The sequence below is a fragment of the Passer montanus genome, unplaced genomic scaffold, assembly GCF_014805655.1.
Source record: "Passer montanus isolate IOZ18808 unplaced genomic scaffold, ASM1480565v1 scaffold96, whole genome shotgun sequence".
NCBI lineage: Eukaryota > Metazoa > Chordata > Aves > Passeriformes > Passeridae > Passer > Passer montanus.
In genome coordinates, this window is record NW_024375034.1 from 519,078 (window position 1) to 545,640 (window position 26,563).

The window sequence follows — 26,563 nt, forward strand, 5'->3', positions numbered from 1 at the left end:
CTGAACCACCCTGTGGGTGCTCCTTCACTCCTGAACCACCTTGTGGGTTTTCCTTCACTCCTGAACCACCTTGTGGCTTCTTCTTCACTCCTGAACCACCTTGTGGCTTCTCCTTCATCCCTGAACCACCTTGAGGGTGCTGCCTTCTGCTTCATCCCTGAACCCCCTTGTGGCTTCTCCTTCACCCCTGAACCACCTTGTGGGTTTTCCTTCACTCCTGAACCACCTTGTGGGTTCTCCTTCATCCCTGAACCACCCTGTGGGTGCTCCTGCTGAAGCCAATGCTGCATTAATCAAATCCTGCAGCTCCCCAGCCCATTCCAGAGGCAAAGACTGTCTCTTCCAGCCATGCAGTGTGGAAATTGGTGCACTGCCAGGGATGCTCTGCCTGGCCACGCTGCCTGGTGGTTGCTCAGGTCTGACTCTGTTTTGCTATGACTAATGTTTATGTTTGTCTCGTGGCCATTTTTTTACCCACCTTACAACAAAAAGAGAAACAAGAGGGGAAAAAAAAAAACCAAACCAAAAACAAACACACTCTGAGTAACAGTGTCTGCCACAAGGTTTGATATCATCACCAGGGCTGAGTCACACCTTGTGGGTTTTCCTTCACTCCTGAACCACCTTGTGGGTTCTCCTTCATCCCTGAACCACCCTGTGGGTGCTCCTGCTGAAGCCAATGCTGCATTAATCAAATCCTGCAGCTCCCCAGCCCATTCCAGAGGCAAAGACTGTCTCTTCCAGCCATGCAGTGTGGAAATTGGTGCACTGCCAGGGATGCTCTGCCTGGCCACGCTGCCTGGTGGTTGCTCAGGTCTGACTCTGTTTTGCTATGACTAATGTTTATGTTTGTCTCGTGGCCATTTTTTTACCCACCTTACAACAAAAAGAGAAACAAGAGGGGAAAAAAAAAACCAAACCAAAAACAAACACACTCTGAGTAACAGTGTCTGCCACAAGGTTTGATATCATCACCAGGGCTGAGTCACGCTGGAGCCCTAGTTTCTTTTGGATAAGCAGTGCCAGATGCTGTTGTTCAGATGCTGCATGAGCACCCACGTGCCCCAGGGCATCACGGAGTCCTCTCCCAGCTCTGGCTGCTCTGGCCCTGCTGGCCCCAGGAGGGCAAGGGAAGCCTTCCATAGCATTTCCCACTGTGCCCCCCATTCCTCCACCTCTCCACAGGAACATCCTGCAACACCCTCCAGATGAACTTCCTAACTGACAGGCATTAAAAAAAAAAAAAAAGAAAAAAACTCAAATGAAAACCATAAACATCCTTTTTTTCCTTTTAATCAGCACTGATAATGAAACAAACAGAAAGATAAATTGCCCTGATCCCAAGCCAAGGATAAAACTGCAGCAGAAATAAGGCTCCTCCCAACATGTGTTCTGCTGAAAGGCAGCAGCATCACAAGTCCACGACCATTTCAAAAGGCTGGTAAGGAAAGAGGGCTCTGGTGGCAGCAGGGAGCCTCTCCCCTTCCTGTTTTGCAAAGAAAAAGGTAGTACAAGGTTGGCTGGTGATCCTGTTTTGTTCCATGCTGAATAAAGTATTTTACCATCCACTCCCAGAGAGGATGTTCAGTCAAGGATCCAGAAACGTGTTGATGTTGCAGAGCTGAGACCCTGGCAATAAGTTAATCCTCAGGGAAGTCTGCAGGTGCGTGACATCCTTCCATCCCCACATCCTCAATTTTCAGCCAGTCTGTAAAATGTGAGCAATACAGAGCCACGCACTTCTCCATGGAAACAGGTAGTTAAAAATCGAAATCCCAGCAAGAGAGGTTCACTTCCAGTCCCAGAGCAGTGGCAGGATGGGAGACGAGGGCAGGGATCCTGCACACAGCTTCATTTCTTAAGGCACTGCTGCCCTGGCCCTGCCACCCTCCCGGGGCTGTTGTCTGGTGAGCATGGCGTGCTCTGCAGGATGTGGTTTCCTCTGGGGTCTTCAGGCTTTCAAGGAATTTGGTGAGTCAGGAACAGGATCTGGAAAAGGCATACCAGGGATATTAGTCTAGCTGACAGCTGAAGGGATACCATTCCAGGAAGTGATCAAACCCTGCTTCTGCATGGAAAACAGAGGGTTTAGGTCCTTCCCATCTTTCAAGCCGTTGGACTCGACGTCCCACACAACACCAAGTTTCCCGTTGATATTTAACCCCGCACTTTCCCCTTTCCTTCCCACCTCCCAGAGGGGCTCAGCGTTGCCAGTCACTCACCCAGGGTGGGGAAGAAGCAGTCCCCGGGCCCGGGGGGGGACAGGGGGGTGCTGGGCTCCGAGAGCAGGTGGCGGCCGGACTCGGAGGGCAGCCTGCTGGCCACGTAGCACAGCTGGGGCCGGGGCTCCGCACTGGCCGACGGCGCCGCCTCGAACACGGGGTTCTCAATGCCCTGGGCGCTGCTGCGGGACGGGAGAGGCGTTTGCATCTCTGTTTCAGGACGGGCTTTTCATCCCCAGGGGTAACAAAAAAGCAGGTTTTTGGCTGAGCATTGGGAACAGGCAGGCAGGGCAGGGAGCAGGTTCAGGCATCGCAGCCCAGTGCAGGGGGGAAAGTTCAGGCAAAGTGGTTTCAGGCTCTTGCTGGGGTGCAGGGAGAGGCAGGCCTTTGAAAAAGGGAAGGAGGCACTTTCCATGCGGAGAGAGGGACGAGAAACAGTGATTTCCCAGAAAGGGAAAGGACTCAGGGCGGGGGTCACACTAGCACCCCTTTCCCTCTGCCAGGCTGGGGATATCTGCCAGCTTCAAGGGGAAGGAGGAAAGGACAAGACCTGTGCAGGGTCTGGAATGCAGGCTGCAAGGGCATGTGAGGAGCTGGGAACTCATGGGCTTCCTTACCTATCCATCCTGACAAGCTCGTGGGCACCTGCCAAAGACAAAATGTTTGGGGTGAGTGCTGGCAGCACAAGGTCCAGCTTCAGCCCCAGACCCACTGCCAGGGCTGTGTTCTGCTGTCTTGCCCACCTCCAATTCCTCCTCTCCCCTTGCATTCCTCCCTCCTTCAGTGCTTCTTTAGCCCTCTGCTTTCCTCCCAAACCTCTTTCTCTGCATCCCTGCCCTCTCCCACTTGTTCACTCCCCAGCCCAGCTTCCTCCCAGATGGAGACCACAGGCTCCAAAGAAGGGGAAGAGACACTTCTGCAGGCGTGGGGTGAAGCAAGGTGCAGCTGCAGCCCGGCCCCACTCGTGCCCAGATGCACTCACCACCACCCTGGGGCTCTGCAAACCCCACCTGGCACTTGGCTGCCCCTGTTTGGCTGGGCAGCAGCAGGTTATGCATTCCCTCACCCCCAGATCTCACAGCCTCTGTTACTGGGCGCTGCTGGCTGCTCAAGTTTTGGCCCAAACTGTGCCAAAGAAATGTGCTGGGTGGAAATAACCTGGTCCATGATACCCGAGAGGCAAACCCCCCTGGATCTGGGGTGAAGCAGCATCCAGGTGATGCTTTGCTGGAGGTGGGAGCTGCAGGCCAGGCCCTGCTGAAGGGGTGTCTGAAGGGCGTGGCTGAGGAAAGCACAGTTCCCATTCTGGTGGCTGGCATTGTGCCCTCCTGCTGCTGCACAAACCACTTCTCCAAAGGTCTCCTCGGAGCCACCGAGCTGGGAGAGGAAAACCACAGGGCCCCACTTGCCCAAGGGCTGATGAAATGGCTCTGCCAGTTAAGGTGGTGCCCCTTTCCGCTTAATTACCGAAATCTCGGGGAGCCAAGCAGGGGCAGGAGCTGGCAGCCAGCTCTGCCTCAGCACAGCCTGGGCTGCCAGGGCTGGGGCAGCAGACCTGGCTTGCTGCAGTCCTGTGGCCACAGACGTGCCAGGGGTGTTTTTAAAGAGGAGGGTGAGAAAAAGTGCAAGTAATGCTTTCCAGTCACTTAGAAGGCAAAGCTTCTATTTTGGGTGTGCAGTGCAGGGAGGAGACAGTGAGATGGCTCTCTCAGTGGATGTGGGGCTCTGAGACTGTGAGGATGCTCCCTGCTAAGGGCTTAGCAGGGAGCATCCTCACAGTCTCAGAGCCTCCAGCACGCTGCTGGTGTCCCCTCCTCTCCCACACTCCTCACCAGCAGCCTGCAGGCATGCCTGGTCCTTCCCAGGACAGCTCTGAGAGGCACCTGGCAGGGTTTTGGGCCACCTCACACCACCCTCATGGGACCTGGGGCAGCTGGAGCAGCTGATCCCAGTGGGGCACATCCCATCCAGCCTTGGCAGGCTGGTGCAGCCCAGGAGGTGAGATGGGGGTCCTGGTACATACGTCTGCTGCTGGCAGCTTGTCTCTGCTTGTAAATGAGGAGCAGGATGAGGGGCAGGCAGAGGATGCCCACGATGCAGGCGCCCGGATGGCTCTCTCAGTGGATGTGGAGGAAAGGGCTTAGCAGGGAGCATCCTCACAGTCTCAGAGCCTCCAGCACGCTGCTGGTGTCCCCTCCTCTCCCACACTCCTCACCAGCAGCCTGCAGGCATGCCTGGTCCTTCCCAGGACAGCTCTGGGAGGCACCTGGCAGGGTTTTGGGCCACCTCACACCACCCTCATGGGACCTGGGGCAGCTGGAGCAGCTGATCCCAGTGGGGCACATCCCATCCAGCCTTGGCAGGCTGGTGCAGCCCAGGAGGTGAGATGGGGGTCCTGGTACATACGTCTGCTGCTGGCAGCTTGTCTCTGCTTGTAAATGAGGAGCAGGATGAGGGGAAGGCAGAGGATGCCCACGATGCAGGCGCCCGTGGCCAGCACGGCGGCCGTGATGTCTGCAACAGAAGAGCAGAGATGAACCCTCCCCATTCACCTTCCCTTTCCTTGGCTTCCCCAAGCCAAAATCACAGGATTGTTTAGGATGGAAGAGACCTTAAAGATCGCTAAGTCCAGCACAGGGCAAGCCTGTGTTGCCTCAGAGCTGGTGCAGTGTGGCTCCCACACACACAGGATTCACACCGGGATGTGTTGCCAGCTGTGGAGATAAGCTCTGAGGTGTCCTGTCAGAACCCCAGCCAAAGTCCTTCATTGCTGCAGGACATCCCAAGGTTTTTGGTCTTCTAGGTATGATAAAAGCCCTGATAAAGGCTCCCAGCAACTCTGGAGCGCTGACTCTGACCCACCGTGCTCAAAGTGCTCGGGCATCTAAGGGCTTGTTAGCCACAGCCTCTGCTAATTAATGTGCCCCTGGAGAACGTCACCCACAGAGGCACCCAGAAAGGCTGGCGGCCTGCAGGCACATCAAGGTCCTTGTGGTGAGGCTGAGGGCTGCTTAAATCAAGGGCAGGCTGAGCTCCTCTCCTGCCCATCCAGCTGAGGAAGCAGCTTCTTTCCCTGTGTGTCCGTGTTTTAGGAGGGGACATTTTTCTCTTTTTTCCTGACAGGGCAGGCTGTCCCAGCACTTGAGACTGAAGGTTAGGGAGAAGAAAACACAGCTCATGGGGACCAGGAGCTGCTTGCCTTGTCTGGGCATACTGCAAAATAATTTTAGCCAAATCTGCCCATTCAGGAGCCAGAAAAGGGGGGGGACAGACAGAGCGACCCAGGGAGAAACCAGCTGCACAGTGAAGTGTGGGCATCTCCATGTCTAGACACAGCTCTGGGGGAGCCCCACTTTGTCTGAGCACTCAAGCAAGATTTGGGTTTCCCCTGCTCGAGGCAGAGGTGGCCCAGGCTTGGGGTGTAGCAAGAGGATCCTGCAACTCTTTACCTTTCTGTCCCTTCCCGTTTGCTCGTGGCAGCAGCCACTACATCCCTGTTGTGGGAGGGGGCTCAGGTGCTTTAGAACAGCGGTGAATGGTCCCCATGGGCTTCAGGACAGCCATGTCCAGGTGATGGGCTGAAGAAGGCTCTCCTTAGCCTTGGGGATGTGCCTGTCATGCACACCCTGTTGGAAAAGCACTGGAAACCACCCTCCCAACACCCAGATGTGAGGCTGTGTGTGGGCACTGGTGTGTTGGCAGTGATCCCTAGGGAATGCATGGGCCAGGATGGTGAGCAGCACTTTGGAAAGAGCAGCACCTTTACCTTTGCCGGTGGCAGTGTGAAATGTGCAGTTCTGAAGCCCTCCTTTGCCTGCAGAAGAGAACAGAAAAGCTCAGGATTTGCTCTGGTCCCACAGAAATCCCGACCTGCTGGCTGTCCTTGCCTTTTCTCCCTGGTGTTGAGAACATCATCCCAGAGCAGCCCAAAGCAGGAGTTTAATCCTGGCAAGTGTTCAGTGAGATCCCTGCTGCAAGACTCTCTTTGTCCATGGCCCATCCCTGACCATGCAGCCAATTTTTATTTTTTTTTTAGTCTAAAAGAAAAGCTATCTAACACTGCAGATCAAGGCCAGGAGATGCCTTCCCCTCCCTCATGCCTCTCCCACTGGGCTGCTGTCCCAAGGTTATCTGTGAGCCCTCACCCAGGCTTGCACCACCAGCCAGCTCCTTTTAAGTTGGGGCTTGTTTTCTTCCCTGCCAGAAGGAGGTTGAAGAAGATCAGTGAAACTATGTACCATGGATTTTATTGCATTCCAGCCTCTCGAGTTATTAAGATTTTTTTTCTTTTTTTTTGTTTTTAATGTTTCACTGCTCTCTAGCTCTAATTCAAACCTTCAACTCTGACTTCTGGAACATGCCCTGCACTTCCAACACCAGCACACGCTGCCTCCCCACCCCAGAGCTGCATCCCCCACCACCCCTTCCCTGGCCCCGTGCCCTGGCAGGGCTGCAGGGCTGGCAGGGCAGCCTCACCTCTCTGGATCTGCAGCTCCACGAAGCCATGAGCCACCTGCATGGTGTGGGGCTTGCCGTGACCTTCCCTCCTGACCTCCACGGCGTAGCAGCAGTAATTCCCGCTGTCCTGCAGCGTCAGGTTCATCACCACGATGTGGAAGGCGCCGTGGTGGTCAAGGACAAACTCCACGCCATGGTGGCCGCTCGGCCGCCCCGGGACGGGTTTTTGGGAGGCGTTGGCCGGCAGCTGGTGGTGCCTGCCCAGGTCGTGGTGCAGCTCCTTGTCGGTGACGTTGCGGATGTGCCTCTTGTCGGAGCAGCTCTGGTCACCCGTGCTGCTGAAGTACCAGGTCTTGTAGAGCAGGTCGTGCCGCTCGGCCAGGGCGCCGCTGATGCGGCAGCTCAGGGTGACGTTCTGGCCCTCGGGGCACACACACAGCGAGTACGGCGTGGTGATCAGGAAAGCTGCTGCTCCTCCTGCCAGGGACAGGGTACCAACTCAGAGCCTGGGTCTACCCTGAGTTTGTAGCAAAACTGGCCAAAAAAGCACTGCAAACCCACCGCCGATGTTGGCAAAGGGTGGGCAGGCCGTGGCACGGGTTGCCCAGAGGAGCTGTGGCTGTCCCATCCTTGGAAGTGTCCAAGGCCAGGCTGGATGGTGCTCTGAGCAACCTGGGATAGTGGCAGATGTTGAAACCACATGATCTTTAACTCCCTTCTAGCCCAAATCTTCCAGGATTTTGTAGCGGGGCTGGGAGCACAGCTTCACCCTAGAAATCAACTCTGCAGCTGATTTCTCTCTTTCAATGCAGTTAAGCACCTGCAGCAGGGAGGCAGAAGCTCCCTGGGGCCAGCAGAGGTGTGGGGCAGGGAGGCAAAGGAGGACGAGAGGAGAAGCAAGGCGGCAGGGCTAAGGTTTGTGAAGGAGGAAACTCAAGCACAGCTGGGCCAGCTGCAAAAAAATAAAAGGAGCGAAAACAAACAGAAAAGTTCTAGGAGGAGCAGTGCCCCGCCTTCTCCCCCAGATGAGGCGGGGAGCAGGTCCCACCCTCCTTGTTTTTCAGCCCCCAGGGAGGAGAATGGGGAACTGGCTGATGCTGACAGTGAGGAGCTGCTGGAAAATGAAAACAATTTTCAGAAAGAAATTCTGGAATGTAGGCAGGAGGCGTGGCAGAAGTGGGAGCTGGTCTTTCCCCAGCACTGCTGGTCTTTCCCCAGCACAGGGTGGGGGGTACTGCTGGGTAAGGGGAGCTGTGCTTGAGGGGAGGGAAAAGTGCAAAGCCAGGAGAGGTTTTGGTGCTCTGGCCCTGCCACTCCTTCATGTTTGCAGAAGCGCCAACGTCACTTTGAAAGCAGGAGAAAAAGCAGATTCTGGGTTTATTTACTTTAAATTACTGTGGAAATGAGATTTCTGGGGCTGGTTTGCAGCAGAGAAGATGTTACAAGGACAAGATGTTTCTTTTTTAATTTGGTAACATCCTGTTGTGCCACGTTTTGCTTTGAGGTTTTTCGCTTGCTATATCGAGAGGGCGTCAGTCCCAGGCAGGGCGTGATGAGCCTGCCTGCAAACACCCAGCCAGGCCAGGGGCTCCACTGCTGGGCCACCCAGACAGCAGAGCCACTGTGTCACCTGCCTGGCCCGGGGCTCTGCTGGAGAGAGTGAAACCAAAAACGTGCCTCCCACCCCTGGTGGTTATCTCTGACTCTTGGGTGACGGTGCAAGAGCAGCCCCTGAGCTGCTGCCGAGGATGCTCTGCAGGCAGAGGGAGGCTTTGGGGAGGAATCAGCCCCATTGCACTCCCTGTTCTGGAGCCCAATGTGCCAAGGAGTCCCCTGGGGCAGGGCTGGCGTGACCTTTGCCTGACCACTCTGGCTAATTGCTTCCTGCTCCCCACAGCACGTGCAGAGCACGTCCTGGAGCTGCTCTGGGGCAGAGGTTTCTGTGGCCTGAGCTCGGCGCTGCCTCGTTCAGTCTCCTTTCCAAGCCCTGACTCCTCCTTCTCCTGGGGTGCTGCTGGGGCCAGGATGCACGGCCAGGCTGGAGGGGTTCTGGCAGGCAGCAGAGCGGGTCCCCCACCTCCTTGCCAAAGCACTGAGCACAAAAGGCACTTCAGATGTGCTTCTGATACCTGCTGCAAGGGGAAGTGCCCCATTCACATCGGGGCTCTCCTGGGAGCCAGAGGAAGGGAAGCCGGGGCTCTATTGGAGGAAGCCACACTTCCAACACCTTCCAAAAGTATCTGCAGGAGCCTTTTGTTTCCCACACAGCCCCCTCAGATGAAGTAGGGCTCATCCCCGCGCAGTTTGCGGAGCTCTGCCTTGCTAAACCATCCAGCCTCCACCTCCGGAGCTTGATGGGAACCGTCTGGATGGAAAGTCAGCGCAGCCCACACTCTCGGGGAGGGGCAGAGGTTACCATGTGTGCAACCTTCAGCATTACACGCTCCCCTTCCTTCTCCTCAGCGGGGGAAGGCTCTCAAAAGCCTTGACGTGGAGGGGAAAGCAGCTGGCAAGGCACGGTACCGCCCAGAGCAGTGCCAGGGCAGCTGGTGCTCCCTCCCCAAGGTGTACCAAGGCTTCAAACACACGCTGCATGCCAGATGGAGCCCAGAGGAGACATCTTCTGGTGGTGTCTTTATGCTAAAGCCCGTGGATCTTTAATCTCCTGGGCTTCTTCCATGCCCAGAGCCCAGGCTTGGCTCCTTCCCCATCCCAGCCAAACCATTCCCTTTGAAGTCAGAGCTGCTGGCAAATGCCAGAATAAAGCCAGATGCCCATCTCTGCGCTTCTCCAGCTGGTTGGACCAGCTGAGGGCTGAGCTGAGAGCTGTTGTCTTGTCACCATCTGGTAAAGGCCGAGGAGGTCTCAAACAGGTGCCAAAAGTGCCCCTTTTCCCCTTTGGCACCTCAGTAACTTCGTCTCCCACCACTGGTGTATGAGTGCAGTGCAGAGCCTGGTGCAGTGCTGGTACTTCCCAGTGCTGGCTGGCATCACTCTCCTGACACCTGGGAGTTCTCCTTTCAGACAAAGAAACCCAAAAAAGTGCAGAAAGCTGTGCTTCTTGGCTGACCAACAGCTTAAATAAATCAGGATTTCACACCAAATTCTGGGTCAGTGATCAAAAGCCTCTCCTGGCTGCTTCTCCTGTGTTTGGTCCCCAGCCCTGGCAAGCCGGTGTTTGATCTGCACTCCTGTGCTTGGCAGAAGTGATTTCCACTCCTTCCACTCCAAGGAGATCTGCAGGGATCAGGGGATGGAGCCTTTGGAGGGGCTCACCTGCTGCAGAGGAGGGGCTGCTGGAGACAGAGGTGGAGCAAGGAGCTCTGCTTGCTTCCTCTTCTGGGAGTTCTTGTAGCAGGCTGACATCAAAGTGCCCCGAGCCCCATCGTCACCGTGCTGTGACTCTGCCTCAGAGTTGTCAGCCAGGTGAGATGTGCAGGGCCATCCCTAGCTCTGCACAAGTACCTCGAGCACGAGGGAAAGAGGAGAGAGGAAACTTGCTGCAGATGCCTGAGACATGCTAACAGCCCTCATCTCCTGCACCCCAGGGGCCAAATGGCTTTCCAGCAGTGGGGTTCCCATCATCCAGCCAGTGGAGGGAGCAGCCTCGGGGGGTCCTGCCTTGCTCCTCTTCCAGCACAGCCCTGTGGGGGCTCGGGGACGGTACTTGGGATGAGATTTTGGGAAGTCCAGCTCAGCTGCCGTGCTTTAGGGGGAGAGGAGCCACTTCCCCATCCACCTTGCTGCCAGCATCCCCAAGCTGGATGTCTCCAAGGGCTACTTCTCCATCAATCCCTGCTAAAATTAGCCGGGGGCTCAGAAAGTTTTGGCAGGCGTGGGATTACGCAAAGCTCAGTTCCTCTGGCACCAGCCTCACACTGAACACCAGCATCCAAGCTGCTTGCATTGCAGAAGGTCTGAAGTTCAGTCCTAGCGCCCCAGATGCATCAATGAAATCATCCAAATCTCTGTGGAGATGCTGGGAATTGCTCCCCGATGACTCGGATGAGAAGCAAAACGTGGTTCAATGCACACACCAGCCTTGCTGTCCCAGAGGAGAGGAGAAGCACCTCTGGCCCCATTGCAGTGGGGCACCTTCGGGGATCTTTTCTCCGCTGGCAGAAATCGTGGAGGCAGTCACTTTGTCCCGGGAGAGAGGGCGAAGCCAAGCCCGATGCTCATCCTCCGCCTGCGCAGGCAGAGAGGGATCATGGTCCTTCCCAGCTTCATCCTCTGAGTCTCCGTCCAGGGTGGAACCTCGGTTTTAATGCCACCGCCCCCGCTGCGCTGCCGGGCCCCGGAGCCCCGGACGGAAACGCTGCCTGCCGGGGCTGCAGCGAGTCAGGCACGGAGCAGCCCCCTCCCAAAGCATCCCGCTGGTAAGCAGCCAGCCAGCTCCCAGCCCTGGGAAGGCTCACTCCGGGGAAGGGCAGCTCGGTGGCCCCGGCCACGGCTGGTTGCCCACCCGGAGGAGCTGCCCGGCGCATCCCGGCGGAGCGCAGCATCCTTAGAGAGGGCATGGCACAAATCCCCCCTCTCCGCTCCCCCTGGGCTGTTGGAGGGGTCTTCTCACCGTGGCACAGCAGGGGAGCCCCACCGTGCCAGGGAAAAGTGCCGTGCGAGGATGGAGCAGCTTTCCCAGCCCGGGGTCTCCAGCGGGAGCCTGGCGGGGACGGGGGCTGCTTCCCTTCCACGCATGTTAGATCAAAGCGGAGGAAGAAAGAAACAAACAGCCTCAGAGTTTTGGAACAGCAGTTCCCCCGTGGCCCCTTTACCCCAGCACAGCCAGCACCGTGCGAAACGCTGCCTTGACCCCACACACCCCAAAACCACGGGGGAAGAGAGCGGATAACGCCCCAAACACTCCGGACCCCGTGTGCCGAAGCACAGCCCCGGGCAGGCGAGCACGGTGCCCCGGAGAGGAGAGTTTCTCCGGGCAGGGAGGAGAGCGAGGCGAGCTGGGCTTACCGTGGGAAGCGAGCAGGCAGAGCGCAGCCAGGAGCAGCCCGGGGCGGGGGCACGCTGTCCCCATGCTGGCGGGGTGGCCGGGGAGAGGTGGCCTCTGCGGAGCCACCGCGCTGCTCTGAGCAGCCCCGCAGCGACAGCCGCACTCGGGCACACAGGAAATTTCATTGCGATCGGCGCGGCGCTGCCGAGAACGGCGAGCACCCCCCGGAGGTGAGAGGCTGCAGGGAGCGCCCGCGGGTGGGGATCGCTCCCCACCCCTCCTCCTCCAGCACTGGCTGGGCTTCTTCCCTTACAGCATCGCCGCGTACATTTTTGGGGTGCTAAGGAGGGTGCTCGCCGTGCCAAGGGACCCGCGGGTGCTGGTGTGCATCCCTTTTCCCAGCAGGAGCTGGTTTCTCGGGCCGGCTTGCAACTTTGCTCGCAGTTACTGTTTTTCCCCTTGTTTGTGAGGATTAAGGAGGCAGAACCTCTCCTGGGATGAGCGGGCAGCAGGTACAGGGAAGAGTTACTCAGAGCTGGGCTGACTTGGAAAAGGAAACTGAGCTTTCCCCCAAAAAATGGGAGCAAAGCCCCATTTTCCCCCTCCTACAGCCCATTTGCACTTTGCCCTGAAATAGCAAAGCAGCCCCGTGGTCTGACACATAATTCCTCCTGGAGCTTCTCATCAAATTCCAAAGGCATCTCTGGCTGCAGCTGAGAGCTGCCTCATTTCCAGTCAGCCTTTCCTGGAAAGTGGAGCCCAAAGAAGGTGGAGTTTTGCAAACTGCAGGAAACTTTCCTGCCCGCCTGCTCTGAATCCAGAGTGTGCAGGGAAATAGAAAAGTACCTAATTACGGTGTGGCATTGTGGTTTTTGCAGCAAACACGGCTGTGATGCTCCTGCCAAAAAATGTAACCCTTGGCTGGCTGGGAGAAATTTGTTGCTGGGGGAAGGTGTAGGCATGGAGCCCAGACACCCCAAGGAAATGGGAAAATGTTCCAAGCTTGGAAATTGTTCCAAGCGCCCAGCTCTGTGCTGAGCCCTTAGGCAGAGAGGTGTGCCATTGTCACCTCCCCATCCCCAGGTGGGTGAGACAGCCAGGACAGCCAGGTGCCCATGCAGGGCAGGGACCACTGGAAGAGGCTCCAATCCGGCTGAACCTGACCAGCAGTGATGTTGTGGCCAGCAGGGAGGCGGTGGGACCATGGGAGGTTGGTCCAGTTGTCCCAGATGCTCGGTTTTGTTCCTCCCCTGAGCCTTGGCAGCAACATCTCCGGGTATTTTCCATCCATATTGCCACACTTGTTAGTAACAGTCAAGGTGTCCCCAATGGCAAGGCAAGGACTCACACATGCCTCCTCCAGAGGCAGGAACAGTGGGGTTCAGTGTCTGGTTTTCCCTGTGCCATGGGCTGCTCCGTGGTGTTGCCAGCAATGGTAAACTGTGAGAAGGGGAGGGATCCCACAGAGACATGATTTGCTTGGAAACAAGGGTGTGATTTAATCTCTGATTAAATATCTGATTTATCTCTGTACCCAGCTGTCACCTGGAAGTGCGTCTGAACCACGGCTCATTTCATTTGGAGCCCTGCACGCTGTTTGTGTCTCTTGGCAGTGTCGAGCCATTGCTGGTCACTGACCTCGACAGATCCAGCCTTCCCCAGCCAGCTCCAGAGCCTGCCCAGCAAATGCCTCCACAGCACTTAACGCCGTGTCCCGTGTCCCACAGGCCACCACCACAGTGTACGTAACCGTGCTGGATGAGAACGACAACGCTCCCGCCTTCCGGCAGCAGCTGTACGAGGTGACCCTCGACGAGGGTCCCTCCACACTCAACGCCACCCTGGTCACCGTGCAGGCCCTGGATCAGGACGAGGGACCCAACGGCACGGTGGCCTACGCCATCACCGAAGGCAACATCTTGGGCACCTTCCACATCGACAGCGCCACGGTCAGTACGGCTGCCGGCCCCACTCCAGACGTGTCCCTGTCCCACTCCCTTCACTCCCGGCTGCTCTCCGCTGTCCTTGCAGGGGGAGATCCGCACGGTGAAGGAGCTGGACTACGAGATCAGCCACGGGCGCTACACCTTGATCGTCACTGCCACCGACCAGTGCCCCATCGTCTCGCGCCGCCTGACGTCGACCGCCACGGTGAGGAGCTGACGGGGGGTTTGCAACACTGTGGCCTCTCTGGGGTCATAGAGTTCTCACTTGGTGAGCAGTTTCACATCTCCTTCCTAGTGGTCACCAGTTGCTTTTCCCAGCTGTGGCCAGTTTGCCCAGTTGCTGATGCCTTGCTCCCTCAAGGGTGTTTCAAAACAGGGTCAAGTACAAGAGATGCTCCTGCATTAATTAGCCCAGTTATTTGGTCCTGAAGAGACATAGAGAAACTCCTGGAACTCCTTTGAAGTTGAATTATGTTTTCTTAAGATTGGTCCTTTCAATGGTCCTTCCTCTTGGTCCTTCCTACTTCAAGGGATGGCAGGGAGTGGAGCATTGCTATAGCATTAATTTCACCTTCATCTTTATCTTTTCTTGCTATTTATATGCTTTTAAAATTCTCTTTTCTCTTGTAAGGGGGTTATTTAATGCCTCTAGTCATTTTTATGTTGCTTTTGTCTGTAACTCTATTTTCCCTGGGCCATGGTGACCTGAACATAATGCACTGCTCAAAGACTGGGGAGGACAGGCAAGCAGCTCCAAAGCAAATATTTTGCAGGAATCGAGTACACCAATTATTTTTGTGACCAAAACCAAAATTTGACAAATTGTACAGCACACCCAGTTTGACTTGGTGGTCTGCAGGTGGCAGGGATGGGTTAAGCCTTCTGTCTTGATTGCCATGGATCATTGTACCTCACCCTGATATGGAGCCACAGGTTTTATCCCCAAAAGCAGATAAGTTCTTGTGTGGGAAGGGGGAAAAAAGAAAACTTAAAGGGAAGGCAGTGTAGGAAATTTCTATGGATAAAATCTGTCCACACAATCCTGGCAGTGGGACTCCATGCTTGGACAAAGGGAAAGCCTTCAGATTTGGGCATCTGATAGTGCTGGGGGTGAATTCCTGGCCCCAGACAGAGCCAGGGTTTAACTGCAGGCAGCGAAGGCAGCAGCTGCCATGTACTGCAGGCGAGGGCAGATCTTCCTCTGCACTTGGCTCAAGCAGAGACATGAACTTGGAAACCCCTTCAGCAACAAGCACCGAAGCCAGGAAAGATGGAAACACCCTCCCTCCACTGCTCAAGGAGTTGTGCCAGCAGTGTACAAAAACACAGCTTTTAGGAGGACATTTAGGGATTATTTGAGATCCCCAGTGATGGGAAGTCCATCACCCTGATAAGGCATGCCAGTGTTTGTTTTCTCCACTGCTAGGAAACAGAGCAGAAACTTGGATGTACTCTCTGTAAAGATAAGATTTAACCAGCAACAAATGCCCGTCTGGTGGGTTCCACTGTTCTTCAACCCAGGAGGTCAGAAAACTCCTCATTTCCAGTGTCTTTCTCATAGCCACCTGTACCACCAGTGGTGGTGATGGTGGCTTTGTTGGAACAAGGATGAAACCTGTCAATTTTTTAAAGTTTGCTCAGCATTAGGAATTAAGTATTTGTTGGAAGAAAAAGAGTGAGCCAGTGTGCAGCTGGCTGCAGAGATCGCACATCTCCAAACTCATCTCTGTGCTTTTGTCCTGCTTGGATGTGGATGTGGAGGGCACTGGGCTTTTGGGTTGAATTCCCACTGTGGTGTGTGCCCCAGAGGTTTGGCAGTGTGCAGCTGGAATCCTGTAGTGTGCTTGTAGGACAGGCATGATCAGGAATAACCAAGTTTGAATCTCTGAGCAGTGAGCTGGACATCTGGTGAACCCAGGAAAGCCAGAAATACAGGAGGTGTTTTGCCATGTCACCCATCCACAGCTTCCACGCTCATGGCCAGCGGGGCAGTCTTCCCTTCCCCTTCCATCCCTCTCCTCTCACAACCCTCGTGCTTCTCACCGTGGCCGCAGGTGCTGGTGAACCTCAATGACATCAACGACAACTGTCCCACCTTCCCGCGGCCCTACGAGGGTCCCTTCGATGTCACCGAGGGCCAGCCAGGACCTCGTGTCTGGACTTTCCTGGCCCACGACGGGGACTCGGGACCCAGTGGACAAGTGGAATACAGCATCATCGCTGGGGACCCCCTCGGTGAGTGGGGACACGGGGCATCCCCTCTCCCGCTGGCTGCCCCATGGAGGAGCCTGGCTTGCAGGAGCACGGGGAGGAAGTGCTTCAGAAAAGCCATCCTCCCTCCCAGCTCAGCCTGTCGACACCAGGAAATCCTGTTTTGAGCAACAGGAAACTTAACCTGTTCGTGCCTGGACAGGGGGTGGCTGGGGCTTGTGGAGGGAAGGGGGAAACTGCTAAAGAATAAAGGCAAAAATAAGGTGAAAAGGCAAAAAAAAATAAAGCGCAGAAAGAGAAACTGAGCCTCGTCCCCTGGTCCCTGTGGGGTTTGCAGGGTGTCAGGGGACCAAGTTGCTCTCCAGCACTCACAGCTCCACCAGCACCATGGTGCAGATGGCAGAGGAGCTGGGGGCATTCCTAACCATGGGGATATCTGGATGTCCCTCGGTGAAGGCAGTGGTGTCTGCGGTCCAGAGAATCTGGAAGGCAGAGCCCAGTCCCATCTCCCAGCTGACCCCACTGCAAAGCTTTTCCAAAACAGGCAGGATGAGGCCCTTTGGCTCGTGGGGAGCCTGTGCTGTGTAGCCCACCCTGCTCTGGCCATCCCAGGGCATGGAGGGGCTGTTGGCATCTTCAGAAAAGCCCAGAAAACAGGGACGGGCACCTCTTGTTTGGCCATTCACCCCATCCCCTGCTCCTGCTGCTAGCTGGGAGTGCATCCAGCACAGTCCCCAGCTGTCAATCCTCCTGTATCTGCAGTAACGGGGCATGGGTTTGTCCCCAAACCTGCCTCAGTGCCCAGCTCCCAGACAAGGCACTTCCTTGAGGAGCCAAAGCACGGTGAGAGCCAGGGCCCCGCTCTCTGTCTCTGGCAGGGGAATTTGTCATCTCCCCGGTGGAAGGAGAGCTGCGGGTGCGTAAGGACGCCGAGCTGGACCGCGAGAACATCCCCTTCTATAACCTCACCATCGCCGCCCGGGACCGGGGCGTGCCTCCCCTCAGCTCCACTGTGAGTCCCCCAGGCTGGCACGGGGGCTGTAAGCTGTCCCCCGTGCTCAGTTCCTTCCCTTTTGGCCTCTGGCTTCATTCTCCTCCCCTGCACCTCCTCCTCCTTGTCCCTAGGCTGGGTTGAGCTGGGGAAGCCCACCTCTTACCTGGGGAGTGCAAGAAAAGGATGGGAGGCTGGAAACGTGTGCCACATGCCCTCCCTGCTTCTCTCCCTGGCAGATCCTGGTGGGTGTCCGCGTGCTGGACATCAACGACAACGACCCCGTGCTCCTGAACCTCCCGATGAACCTCACCCTGAGCGAGAACGCCGCCGTCTCCAGCTTTGTCACCCGCGTCCTCGCCCGGGATGCCGACCAGGGCCCCAATGCCCTCCTGACCTTCGACATAACAGCAGGGAACACGGAGAATGCCTTCTACATCAACAGCACCGTACGGCCCGGGAGGGGGCTGGCATGCTGGGATGAGGGGGGTGGGAACCCGGCTGTGCCATGTGGCATCCTTGTCCTGGCAGGAAACCCCCTGGGGGAAGCATTCCTCGCATCCCACGTGGCGTTTTCTCCCGTGTTTTTCCCGGTAGAGTGGCATTGTGTATGTGAACCGCCCGCTGGACAGGGAGCGGGTGGCCGAGTACCGGCTGACGGTCACGGTGAAGGACAACCCCGAGAACATCCGCAATGCCAGGCGGGTAATTACGGACACTGCCGAGGCCTCCAGCGGGGCACACGGGAGGGCAGGTGGGGAATATGGCCAAAAACAAGCGGTGACTTTACCCACGGTGTTTCTGACAGCAGCCCCATCCCCAGAAAGCACCTGGGGATCACAGGGAGGGGGCTACAGCCCCATTCCCAGCAGAGAACAGGACCAGTAGGATCTAGGGCAAGTCCAAAGTCATTTGTTGACTCCATGCAGCAGCAGTAGATATCATGGAAGGTGGGACAGTGTTGGGCTGGAGAGCTGGACAACCACAATGATAGTGGAACATCCTTTGGCTGCCCCAGAGGGGAAAGGTGAGCTCAAGGAAAGAACATTATGGTCATCGCTCTCTTGTCTGACTTTTCCTTTAGGATTTTGACCTGCTGGTCATTTCCATAGCGGATGAGAACGACAACCGCCCACTCTTCACCCAGAGCTCCTACCAGGCTGAGGTGATGGAGAACTCGCCCCCTGGTAGGTCTCTCTTCACTCCCTCATGTGGCTCCTGGAGACTCCCTTCAGGGCTGGATGAGAGGAGGTGTCTCCTGGCCGTGGTGCAGGAGACAGGATGTTGGGCAGGGGAGGGCTAGAGTTCATTGGGACAGGGACGCTGAGTTTGAGGAGCTTGTGCCTTCATGAACCTTGATGAGCCTTGATGGGCCTTGACCATAGCTTTTGTCCATGCTGCTTGTGGAAACCCTTCCCGGCACAGGTCAAAAATGGGCACTAAATTCGGGATTTGCTCAGCTGCAGCAGGTGCCCGTGAGCTGAGTGGAGCCATGGAGGCAGCCTGGAGGGCACCCATCTGCCCAACGCCCTGAAGAGGATGGGCTGCCATCTCTCCATCACCTGGAACTGCCTTGCTCCAGGGGTTAGAGATTTTTAAGACTCCAGCCTGTCCAGATAGATGTTTCCCAGACAAAGAGCTAGAAACACTATTCTTATTATTTTGTGTTGCCTTCCTGCCATTTAAATTGCTCCCTGCTCCGAGACCTCAGGTATCCTGTCCCACCATTGAGCAACATCTCAAGCAAAGGGTTTGGGTGCCTCCAGGTGGCACCCTCAGTGGCAGGGTGCTGCTGCCACCCCTCTGATGGATGTGTCTGTCTGTTTGCTTTTAGCTGGATGTCCCACCACCTCTCCTGGGCCTCGCGAGTCGGTCTGCAAGGCTGCAGCAGCCACCCCCCAGTGCCTCATACCCCATGAGGCCCGGCTCTGTCACCTCCTCCATCCATTCATTGCTGTCCCTCATGTGTCACTGGGGTGGGAGGGGGACAGGGGGGCCCTGCAGGGGACTGCCACCCTCCCTAATGCTTCTGTCATCTCGTCCAGGGACTCCGGTCACAATGCTCAATGGACCCATCCTAGCTCTGGATGCTGACCAGGGCAGCAATGCTGTGGTGACCTACAAGCTCCTGAAGGCATCCCTGGACCTCTTTCTTATCAACAACAAGACAGGTGGGGTGGCTCAGCTGGTCTGTCCCCAGCCCAGGGCCACCAGGTCCCCATGTGGTCTGCCACCAGGCTTTTCCCCTTCTCCAGGTGTGGTTTCGGTGAAGCCCGGTGGTGTGATAGACCGAGAGGCTTTGCTGGACCCTCACCTGGAATTCACGCTGGTGGCTTGTGATGTGGGGGGGCTGAACAGCACAGCCAGCCTGGCAGTGACCATCCTGGATGACAATGACAACCGCCCTGTCTTCCAGCCGGCATCCATCACGGCGCGGCTGTTGGAGAACAGCCCTCCAGGTCAGGACTGGATGTGAGGGTGGGAAGTGGGGTGACCTGGGTATCCCCTTGGGAAGATCCAGCTCACAATGACACAGTTGGCCAGGATAGGGTCGAAGGGAAAATCTGGGAATTGAGGCTGCCCATGTCGCTTGATGGTATTTGGTACCAAGGGCTTGTTACTGCTGCTCTCCAACCCTCTCTTGAGAGGGCTGTGTCCCACCTTTCCAGGCTTCTCCGTCCTCCAGGTGACAGCCACGGACGCTGACAGTGGCCTCAACCAGCAGCTGGACTACCGTATTGAGGGTGGTGGCCAGGACAGGTTCCTGATCGATGCCACCACGGGGGTGATCCGCGTGGCCAACATCACCATTGACCGGGAGGAGCGCGATGCCTACCGGCTGACGGTGGTGGCTGTGGACCAGGGCACGCCGGCGCTGTCGGGCACCGCCACCGTCAGCATCGTCATCGACGACATCAACGACTGCCGGCCCGAGTTCATCAACCCCATCCAGACCGTCAGCATCCCCGAGTCAGCTCCCCCTGGCACCGTGGTGGCCGAGGTGACCGCCATCGACAGGGACCTGCACCCTCGCCTGGAGTACTACCTGCTGGGGATCGTGGCCCGCGACGACACGGACGCGCTGGTGCCCGAACAGCAGGGAGCGTTCACGGTGGATTTTAGGACAGGTAGGAGAGTGGGAAGGGCGGAGTGGGCAGTGTGGACCCCTCTCCTCGTTTCTGCTTCTACTTCTTCTTCTCTGCCTGGAGGTAGGTGTCCAAGGTACAGGGTGGTGGTGCTCCTCTCCTGCCTCCCCGCTGTCCTCCAGCTGCCCTGTCTTCTCTCTCCTGTCTAACTGACTTTGCTTTCTTTCCAGCTCTCAGCCTGCCAGGTTTGTCTCTGTGTCTGTGCCCATTTCTGTCTCTGTGCCACCCATGGCCTCCCTCCATCTCACCCATCTCCACTGGCAGAGATGGCCTCCGTTGTGGGCCGGGGGCTGCTCAGCCTTGGCAGACTGGAGCCCAGCTCCCTCCCTGGGGGAGCAAGGGGGCACTCCAGGGCAGGTGATGGGCTCCTGTGGGGAAGGAGGGCCAGGAGCTCCCCACATCTCTTTTGGAGACACAAAGCTCATCCAGGACAGAAAAATGCCCTCGTTGGAAAAGATACAGGACAAGGGTGTTAAATATGCTGAGCTCAGGTGGATGGGGTCATGCAGGGGATCAGCAACAGCTGCTCCCAAACCCCTTTTAGATGCACAACCAGAAGCACCTGAGGCTGTATGGAACAGGTAGGAAGAACATGGTGAGCAGGGGGAGAGCAGTTGTCTCTTCCTGTAGCTCTGGAGTGTTTTCCTCATTCGCTCTTTGGAGAGGCAGGAGAACAAGCATGGTGCAGGATGCAGCAGTGGGCTGGTACACACCTCCCTGCCCAGGCAGGGGCATGGGCACAGCCTGTGACATCCATCTTTTTGGGATTCCCAGGAGCTGTGAAGATCAAAACTCCCCTCAACCGTGAACTAGTGGCCACCTACGAGGTCACCATCTCTGTCCATGACAATGCCAGCGAAGTCATCGACCGCTCGGTCAGCGTGCCCAACGGTAAGGGCGGGCTCTGCCCAGACACTGTGGGGACAGGGACTGGCACAGCCCTTCCCAGGCACCAGTGCAGCTTCTGGGTAACCAGCAGCTCTCCCACCTTCCTCTCCATCCTGACCAGAATAATTTCCAGTGGGACCAGTCCTGGACAAGCTCCCATCAAGTCCAGGTTCTCCCCTGAGGATTCCTTTAGAGAATGTCCTGGACGTCCCAGGACTGCAGTGGGCGTGGAAAGTACTGTGTGCCCATAACCTTACCATGGGAGACACTCATCTCTTCATTACCATTCCTATCATATCTTGCCACCCCACTTTGGGTAAATTCAGGCTCATGTGTGAGAAGACACAGATCAGGAGCAGGTGTCCACCTGCAGCATAAGAACACCCATAACATGTTCAGAGCATAGTGGCTTTGGGACGTATTGCAATTTTTCTTGATGAACCAGCACCTGCTGGCTCTCCTGGACTTTCAGACTTGTGGCTTTACAACCATTCTTCCTCCCAACCTTCCTTCCCTTCTCTTTCTCACTTGTTCTTCTCTTCCCCTATGATCTCCACCATGGCCACAGCCAAGCTGACAGTCAACGTCTTGGACGTCAATGACAACACACCCCGCTTCCGCCCCTTCGGGGTCACCTACTTCACTGAGCGGATCCTGGAGGGAGCCACGCAGGGCACCACGCTCATCTCCATCTCTGCAGTGGACCCAGACAAAGGTGCCAATGGGCAGATCACCTACGAGCTGCTGAACCTCTCTCCGGAAGGTTACGCCTGTCTGGAAGACCATTCAGCAGGTTGGTGGTCTGGGGAGCTGGGACTCTGGGGCAGGTCGGTGACCTGGGTCAGGTTTCTCATTTCAGGGTCTGCCATCCTCTAGGGAAGGTTGTGGCCAACAGGACAGTGGACTATGAGGAGGTGCAGTGGCTGAACTTCACCGTCCGTGCCTCCGACAACGGCTCTCCCCGCAGATCCGCGGAGATCCCCGTGTACCTCCAGATCGTGGACATCAATGACAACAACCCTGTTTTCAGCCAGCCATCCTACCAGGTGAGCACCCCTGTCAAACTGTGTGTGGGGCTGGGCCCTGCCTGCCTGGTGGGGACAGGCACAGAGCTGGGGGCTCTCCAGGGACACCTTCTCTTCCCTCTGCCTGTGCTTGAGCCATTTGGAGAAGACGGCCAAGCCTGGCACGCACTTTGTGCCAGCACCTTGTCTGGCTGTGCCCAGTGGTGGGTGCCAGCTGTGCCCTCGGTCACTGCCCGCTGAGCCAGCACGGGCTGAGCCGGTCCTGCTGCTCCCTCTGTTGCAGAAAGCTGTCTTTGAGGATGTGCCTCTGGGGACAGTCATTCTGAGTGTCACGGCCACCGATGCAGATTCCGGGCAGTTCGCTCTCATCCAGTACAGCCTGGGCGACGGAGAGGGCAAGTTTGGGATAAATCCCAACACGGTAAGGAGCCAACCACAGCTGGAACAGAGCAGGGAAAGGGAGGGGAGGCTGAAATGGTCCTAGCTTGTGCCTTGCCCCCACACCTCACCTTCTGCCCCTTCTTGAGTACCAGCTCTGCCAGACGAGGTCCACCTGAAGGTCTCTGTGTGCTGCAGGGTGACATCTACATCCTGTCAGCCCTGGACCGGGAAAAGAAGGATCACTACACACTGACAGCCGTGGCCAGGGACAACCCTGGAGATGTCTCCAGTAACCGCCGGGAGAACTCTGTGCAGGTAGGGCTCTCCTCCTCCCATCACCCCTTGGCTGCTCGCCACCTGCAAGAACGTGTTAAAGCCCCACCTTTCCTCCCCAGTGGCTGGACTGGGGGGAGGTTGGCAGAAGGAAGAGGGGGTGACGCCAGGAGCTGTGGGGTGGATGGTGCAGGGCACTTTGTGCTGTGGGGACAGCACGTCGGCAAGAGGGGCAGGGGACGGTGACACTATTGTCTGCAAGTGCTGTGGCGTGAATGGGTGCCCCAGCCATGGTGGCCCCCATTGTTGGAGGCAGGAATTCAGCTGGTGGAGTTAAACAAATAGCAGGAAGGGCACCTCTCTCCAGCAGCAGAGCTGCAGGTCACAGCAGGGGTATGGCCCAGGGGCTGCCCAGCCTTCCCCAGCCTCACATCACCCCACTGGCTGTGCTTTGTCAAAGGTGCTGATCACGGTGCTGGACATCAACGACGTCAGGCCCCAGTTCAGCAAGAGCCAGTTCAGCACCAGTGTCTACGAGAATGAGCCAGCGGGGACGTCAGTGATCACCATGAGTGCCACCGACCTGGACGAAGGGGACAACGGCGTGGTGACCTACAGCATCGAGGGTCCTGGAGCGGGTAGGTGCTGGGGGCAGGGGGCTCTTCCCCAGGGAAGAGAGTTAGGAGGAGGAAGGAGGCGTAGGCACCAAGCCTACACCCCATCTGCTGTGGCTGGTTTGGACTCCTGGGAGCGGTGCTGAAAGCGTGAGCTTTCTCCATTTCTCTGCAGTTTCCAGTTCCTCGTGGTGTGGCATGTTAGGGCTTTGCCTGCCCTCATCCTGCTGCCCAGCCTTGGCTTATGCTCTTGTCTTCCCCACCCCAGCAGGACTCTCTGTTACACCCAGTGTGTCTTGGAGCAGACTCACTGCCTGCTTTAGATGAAGACTTTGAAGGGCAAAGAGGTGTGGGTGAAGAGTGATAGTGCCTGAAATCCAGTATATCTGCACACTGAGAAATTGCAGAAATCAGGCTCCAGCCTGGGCAGGAGTGAAGCACAGACAGGGCTGACAAGGGAGTAGGTCCCAGAGACAAGGATGTGGCAATGAGCTGGCATGCTCTGAAAGCCCTGAGACCACCCACACCCCTAGCCTGCTGTGGGGGCTGCACTTCAGCTGGTTATACTAATTTCTAATCATTATTTATCTGGTGCAAAGTGTCCTGAGCCAGAGATGTGGGGTTTTTCTCTGTCCCCAGAGGCTTTCAAGATCAATAAGGACTCCGGGCTTGTCACATCCCGGCGGCGCCTGCAGTCCTACGAGAGGTTCAACCTGACTGTGGTGGCCACAGACAAGGGGCATCCCCCTCTCTGGGGGACCACCATGCTCCACATCGAGGTCATCGACATCAATGACAACCGCCCCGTCTTCGTCCGCCCGCCCAACGGCACCATCCTGCACATCAAGGAGGTGAATCCCTTGGGAGGGAGCAGGGTCCTGGCATGCTGGGAGTGTGTTCAGGAGCACTCCTGCTTATAACAGCAAAATCCAAAATCCATCTCCGCTGGGGATGCAACAAGACCTTGATTTAGCATGTGGCAAGAAGGTTTGGGTCATGGGGGTGGACGTTCCAAAACAGCCTCTCTCCATATGTGTGAGCAGGGTGCTGGGGCAGATTTGGGGAACAGAAACCCCAGCAGCACTGGGAATTAGTAGACAGTGGGTGCGTGCAGACCGTGTTTATAAACATGGGCTGGAAATGCTGACACTTGAGATGCTTCTCCTTTCTGGGAAGCCAGGCTTGACTCAGCCAGTCCCCAGTGCATGTCCCAGCCAGTCCCTACCCACCAGGCCAGAGGGGATCATCGTTCCCTGTTGGGTTTCGGGTGGTGGGACCTTGCTGACCTCCAAACCCAAGAGATTTTGGACCAAGGGGGCCTGGAGGGGCAGGGGGAGCAGGGGGTTTGTGTGTGGTGCCAAGGCTGAAGGGCTGTGTGTGTGCAAGCAGGAGATCCCCCTGAGATCCAATGTCTACGAGGTCTATGCCACCGACAAAGACGAGGGTCTCAACGGAGTGGTGCTCTACAACCTGCTGAAAACGGGGGCAGGGAACAAGGACTGGGAGTATTTCAGCATCGACTCGGTCAGCGGGCTGATCCAGACGGCCATGCGGCTGGACCGGGAGAAGCAGGCCGTGTACAACGTGAGCCAGCCAGGGGCCTGGGTGGGCCTTGGGGCTGTGGGGCTGGCATGGGGCTGGTGGGATGCATGGCATCAGCTGACACGGTTGTGGAGATATCACACCTTAGCAGGAGCTGGGTGGTTATCAAGTGTCTTATAGGGATTGCATCCTGGTGGGCCAGCACCCAATTCCCTGTTAAATCCCCCCAAAATTCTCCAGCATCCAGCTGTCCTCTCTGCCCCTGCCTCAGTGATGTCTCCCAGCCCGTGTGGTTTTGCCCAGGACAGCCCTTTTGCCTCTCTCCCCAGCTGATCATCGTGGCCTGCGACCAGGGCCAGCCCCCCTACGAGACCATGCAGCCGCTCCAGGTAGCGCTCGATGACATCGATGACAATGAACCCGTCTTCCTCAGGCCACCTGTAAGGCCCCGGGGTGAAGGGGGTGGGATGGAGGGACGGGGATGCCAGCGAGCACGTGCAATGGAGTGTGCACGCCTGGGCGTCACCATGGTGGGGAGCACCATGGGATTTGTCTGCTTTTGTTTAAAGCAGCCACAGTGCTCATGACGTTCCTTTCCCTGGGGTCTCTGGCAGAGGGATCATCCCCAGTACCAGGCACTCTCTGTCCCCGAGCACTCACGGCCAGGCACCGTGGTGGGGAACGTCACCGGTGCGGTGGATGCAGATGAGGGCTCCAATGCCATTGTCTACTACTTCATAGCAGGTGGGCCTGGAGATGGCAGCTCAGTGTCCCCCACACACCCCTCACCCAGGATTCCCCTCCTCTCCTTGCTGCCTCTCTGCCCTGCTCAACGGGCAAGGTGGCATTTTGGAAGTGCCAAGCCCAAAGAGGACTGACTGGGGATGCCTTTCTGCACCCAGCTGGGAACCAGGAGAGCAACTTCCAGCTGAGCCGAGAAGGGAAGCTGAAGGTCTTGCGAGACCTGGACCGGGAGAAGGAGCCGTACCACTCCATCATCGTCAAAGCATCCAGCCAGAGGAACTGGGCTCCTCCCCGGGGCCAGCGGGCAGCAAGAGCCCAGTTCTGGGACCTCAGCGAGGACCTGACCCTGCAGGAGGTGCGGATCTTCCTGGACGACATCAATGACCAGTCCCCCCAGTTCACCAAGTCGGAGTACACAGCGGGTAAGAGGTGCCAGGGGCTGGGGGGGCACCTGGAGATACTGCCAGGGAAATCCAGCAGGGTAAAGGGGCAGCAAGAGCCAGCCTGGCCCCAGATCCCTTTCCCATCTCTCCCTCAAAGGGGTTGCCACTGATGCCAAGGTGGGGTCGGAGCTGATCAGGGTGCTCGCAGTGGACGCCGACGTGGGCAACAACAGCCTGGTCCTGTACAACATCCTGGGCATCCGCTACATCAAGCAGCACTCCAATGACTCCGAGGAGGTGGCCAACATCTTCAGCATCGGTGGGTGCCCAGCCTGCTGCAGGAGCACGGGGCCTCAGGCAGAGACCTCCCTGTGGCCAAAGATGTTCCCCTGGCTGGGGTCACTGATCCCGAGCTTGTCACCGTCCATTCCACAGGAACCCTCGATGGTATCCTGCGAACCTTTGACCTCTTCACGGCCTACAACCCCGGCTACTTTGTGGTGGACATTATGGCCTCTGACCTGGTGGGCCACAATGACACGGCCATTGTGGGCATTTACATCCTGCGGGATGACCAGAGGGTCAAAATCATCATCAATGAGATCCCTGACAAGGTCAGGCAGTTCGAGGAGGAGTTCATCAGCCTGCTCTCCAACATCACGGGTGCCATCGTCAACACGGATGATGTGCAGGTAACAGTCTGACTTGGAGCTTGCTTCTTTGAGGGGTAGATGGCCTTCCACATGCTGTTTGGGAGGTCTCCTTCGAGGGAGTCCTGCCTGGATAACCAT

The 26,563-nt window shown here is 57.0% G+C and overlaps 2 protein-coding genes across 4 annotated transcripts in view; one reads left to right on the forward strand and one right to left on the reverse strand.

Annotated features, from left to right (window-relative positions):
* The window catches only part of CDH23 (cadherin related 23), a 191,018-nt gene that overhangs the window by 159,974 nt on the left and 4,481 nt on the right, over positions 1 to 26,563 (forward strand). The window contains exons 38-60 of one of the 2 annotated variants that reach the window (XM_039696221.1): positions 13,356 to 13,577; positions 13,660 to 13,779; positions 15,629 to 15,809; positions 16,664 to 16,797; positions 17,016 to 17,225; positions 17,374 to 17,481; positions 17,861 to 17,963; positions 18,822 to 18,947; positions 19,032 to 19,235; positions 19,446 to 19,904; positions 20,697 to 20,813; positions 21,379 to 21,603; positions 21,687 to 21,856; positions 22,119 to 22,256; positions 22,412 to 22,531; positions 22,950 to 23,127; positions 23,743 to 23,954; positions 24,493 to 24,687; positions 24,975 to 25,085; positions 25,260 to 25,389; positions 25,548 to 25,811; positions 25,930 to 26,091; positions 26,208 to 26,464. In XM_039696221.1, coding sequence (XP_039552155.1) covers positions 13,356 to 13,577; positions 13,660 to 13,779; positions 15,629 to 15,809; positions 16,664 to 16,797; positions 17,016 to 17,225; positions 17,374 to 17,481; positions 17,861 to 17,963; positions 18,822 to 18,947; positions 19,032 to 19,235; positions 19,446 to 19,904; positions 20,697 to 20,813; positions 21,379 to 21,603; positions 21,687 to 21,856; positions 22,119 to 22,256; positions 22,412 to 22,531; positions 22,950 to 23,127; positions 23,743 to 23,954; positions 24,493 to 24,687; positions 24,975 to 25,085; positions 25,260 to 25,389; positions 25,548 to 25,811; positions 25,930 to 26,091; positions 26,208 to 26,464 — 4,146 coding nt within the window. Of the gene's footprint in view, positions 1 to 13,293; positions 13,578 to 13,659; positions 13,780 to 15,628; positions 15,810 to 16,663; positions 16,798 to 17,015; positions 17,226 to 17,373; positions 17,482 to 17,860; positions 17,964 to 18,821; positions 18,948 to 19,031; positions 19,236 to 19,445; positions 19,905 to 20,696; positions 20,814 to 21,378; positions 21,604 to 21,686; positions 21,857 to 22,118; positions 22,257 to 22,411; positions 22,532 to 22,949; positions 23,128 to 23,742; positions 23,955 to 24,492; positions 24,688 to 24,974; positions 25,086 to 25,259; positions 25,390 to 25,547; positions 25,812 to 25,929; positions 26,092 to 26,207; positions 26,465 to 26,563 lie in introns of those variants that run through there. The other variant, XM_039696219.1, reaches the window with a different exon arrangement.
* On the reverse strand, positions 1,272 to 11,922 carry VSIR (V-set immunoregulatory receptor). 2 transcript variants are annotated; one of them, XM_039696223.1, is made up of 7 exons: positions 11,649 to 11,922; positions 6,699 to 7,157; positions 5,989 to 6,036; positions 4,629 to 4,736; positions 2,840 to 2,867; positions 2,223 to 2,401; positions 1,272 to 1,989 (listed from the first exon to the last, which is right to left on the reverse strand). In XM_039696223.1, exons 1-7 carry the CDS (start codon positions 11,710 to 11,712, stop codon positions 1,952 to 1,954), a joined length of 924 nt encoding a protein of 307 aa, XP_039552157.1. In that variant the 5' UTR covers positions 11,713 to 11,922; the 3' UTR covers positions 1,272 to 1,951. The 2 variants fall into 2 exon arrangements, with proteins under 2 accessions (XP_039552157.1, XP_039552156.1); XM_039696222.1 differs by having other exon boundaries at positions 2,223 to 2,404; positions 11,649 to 11,904.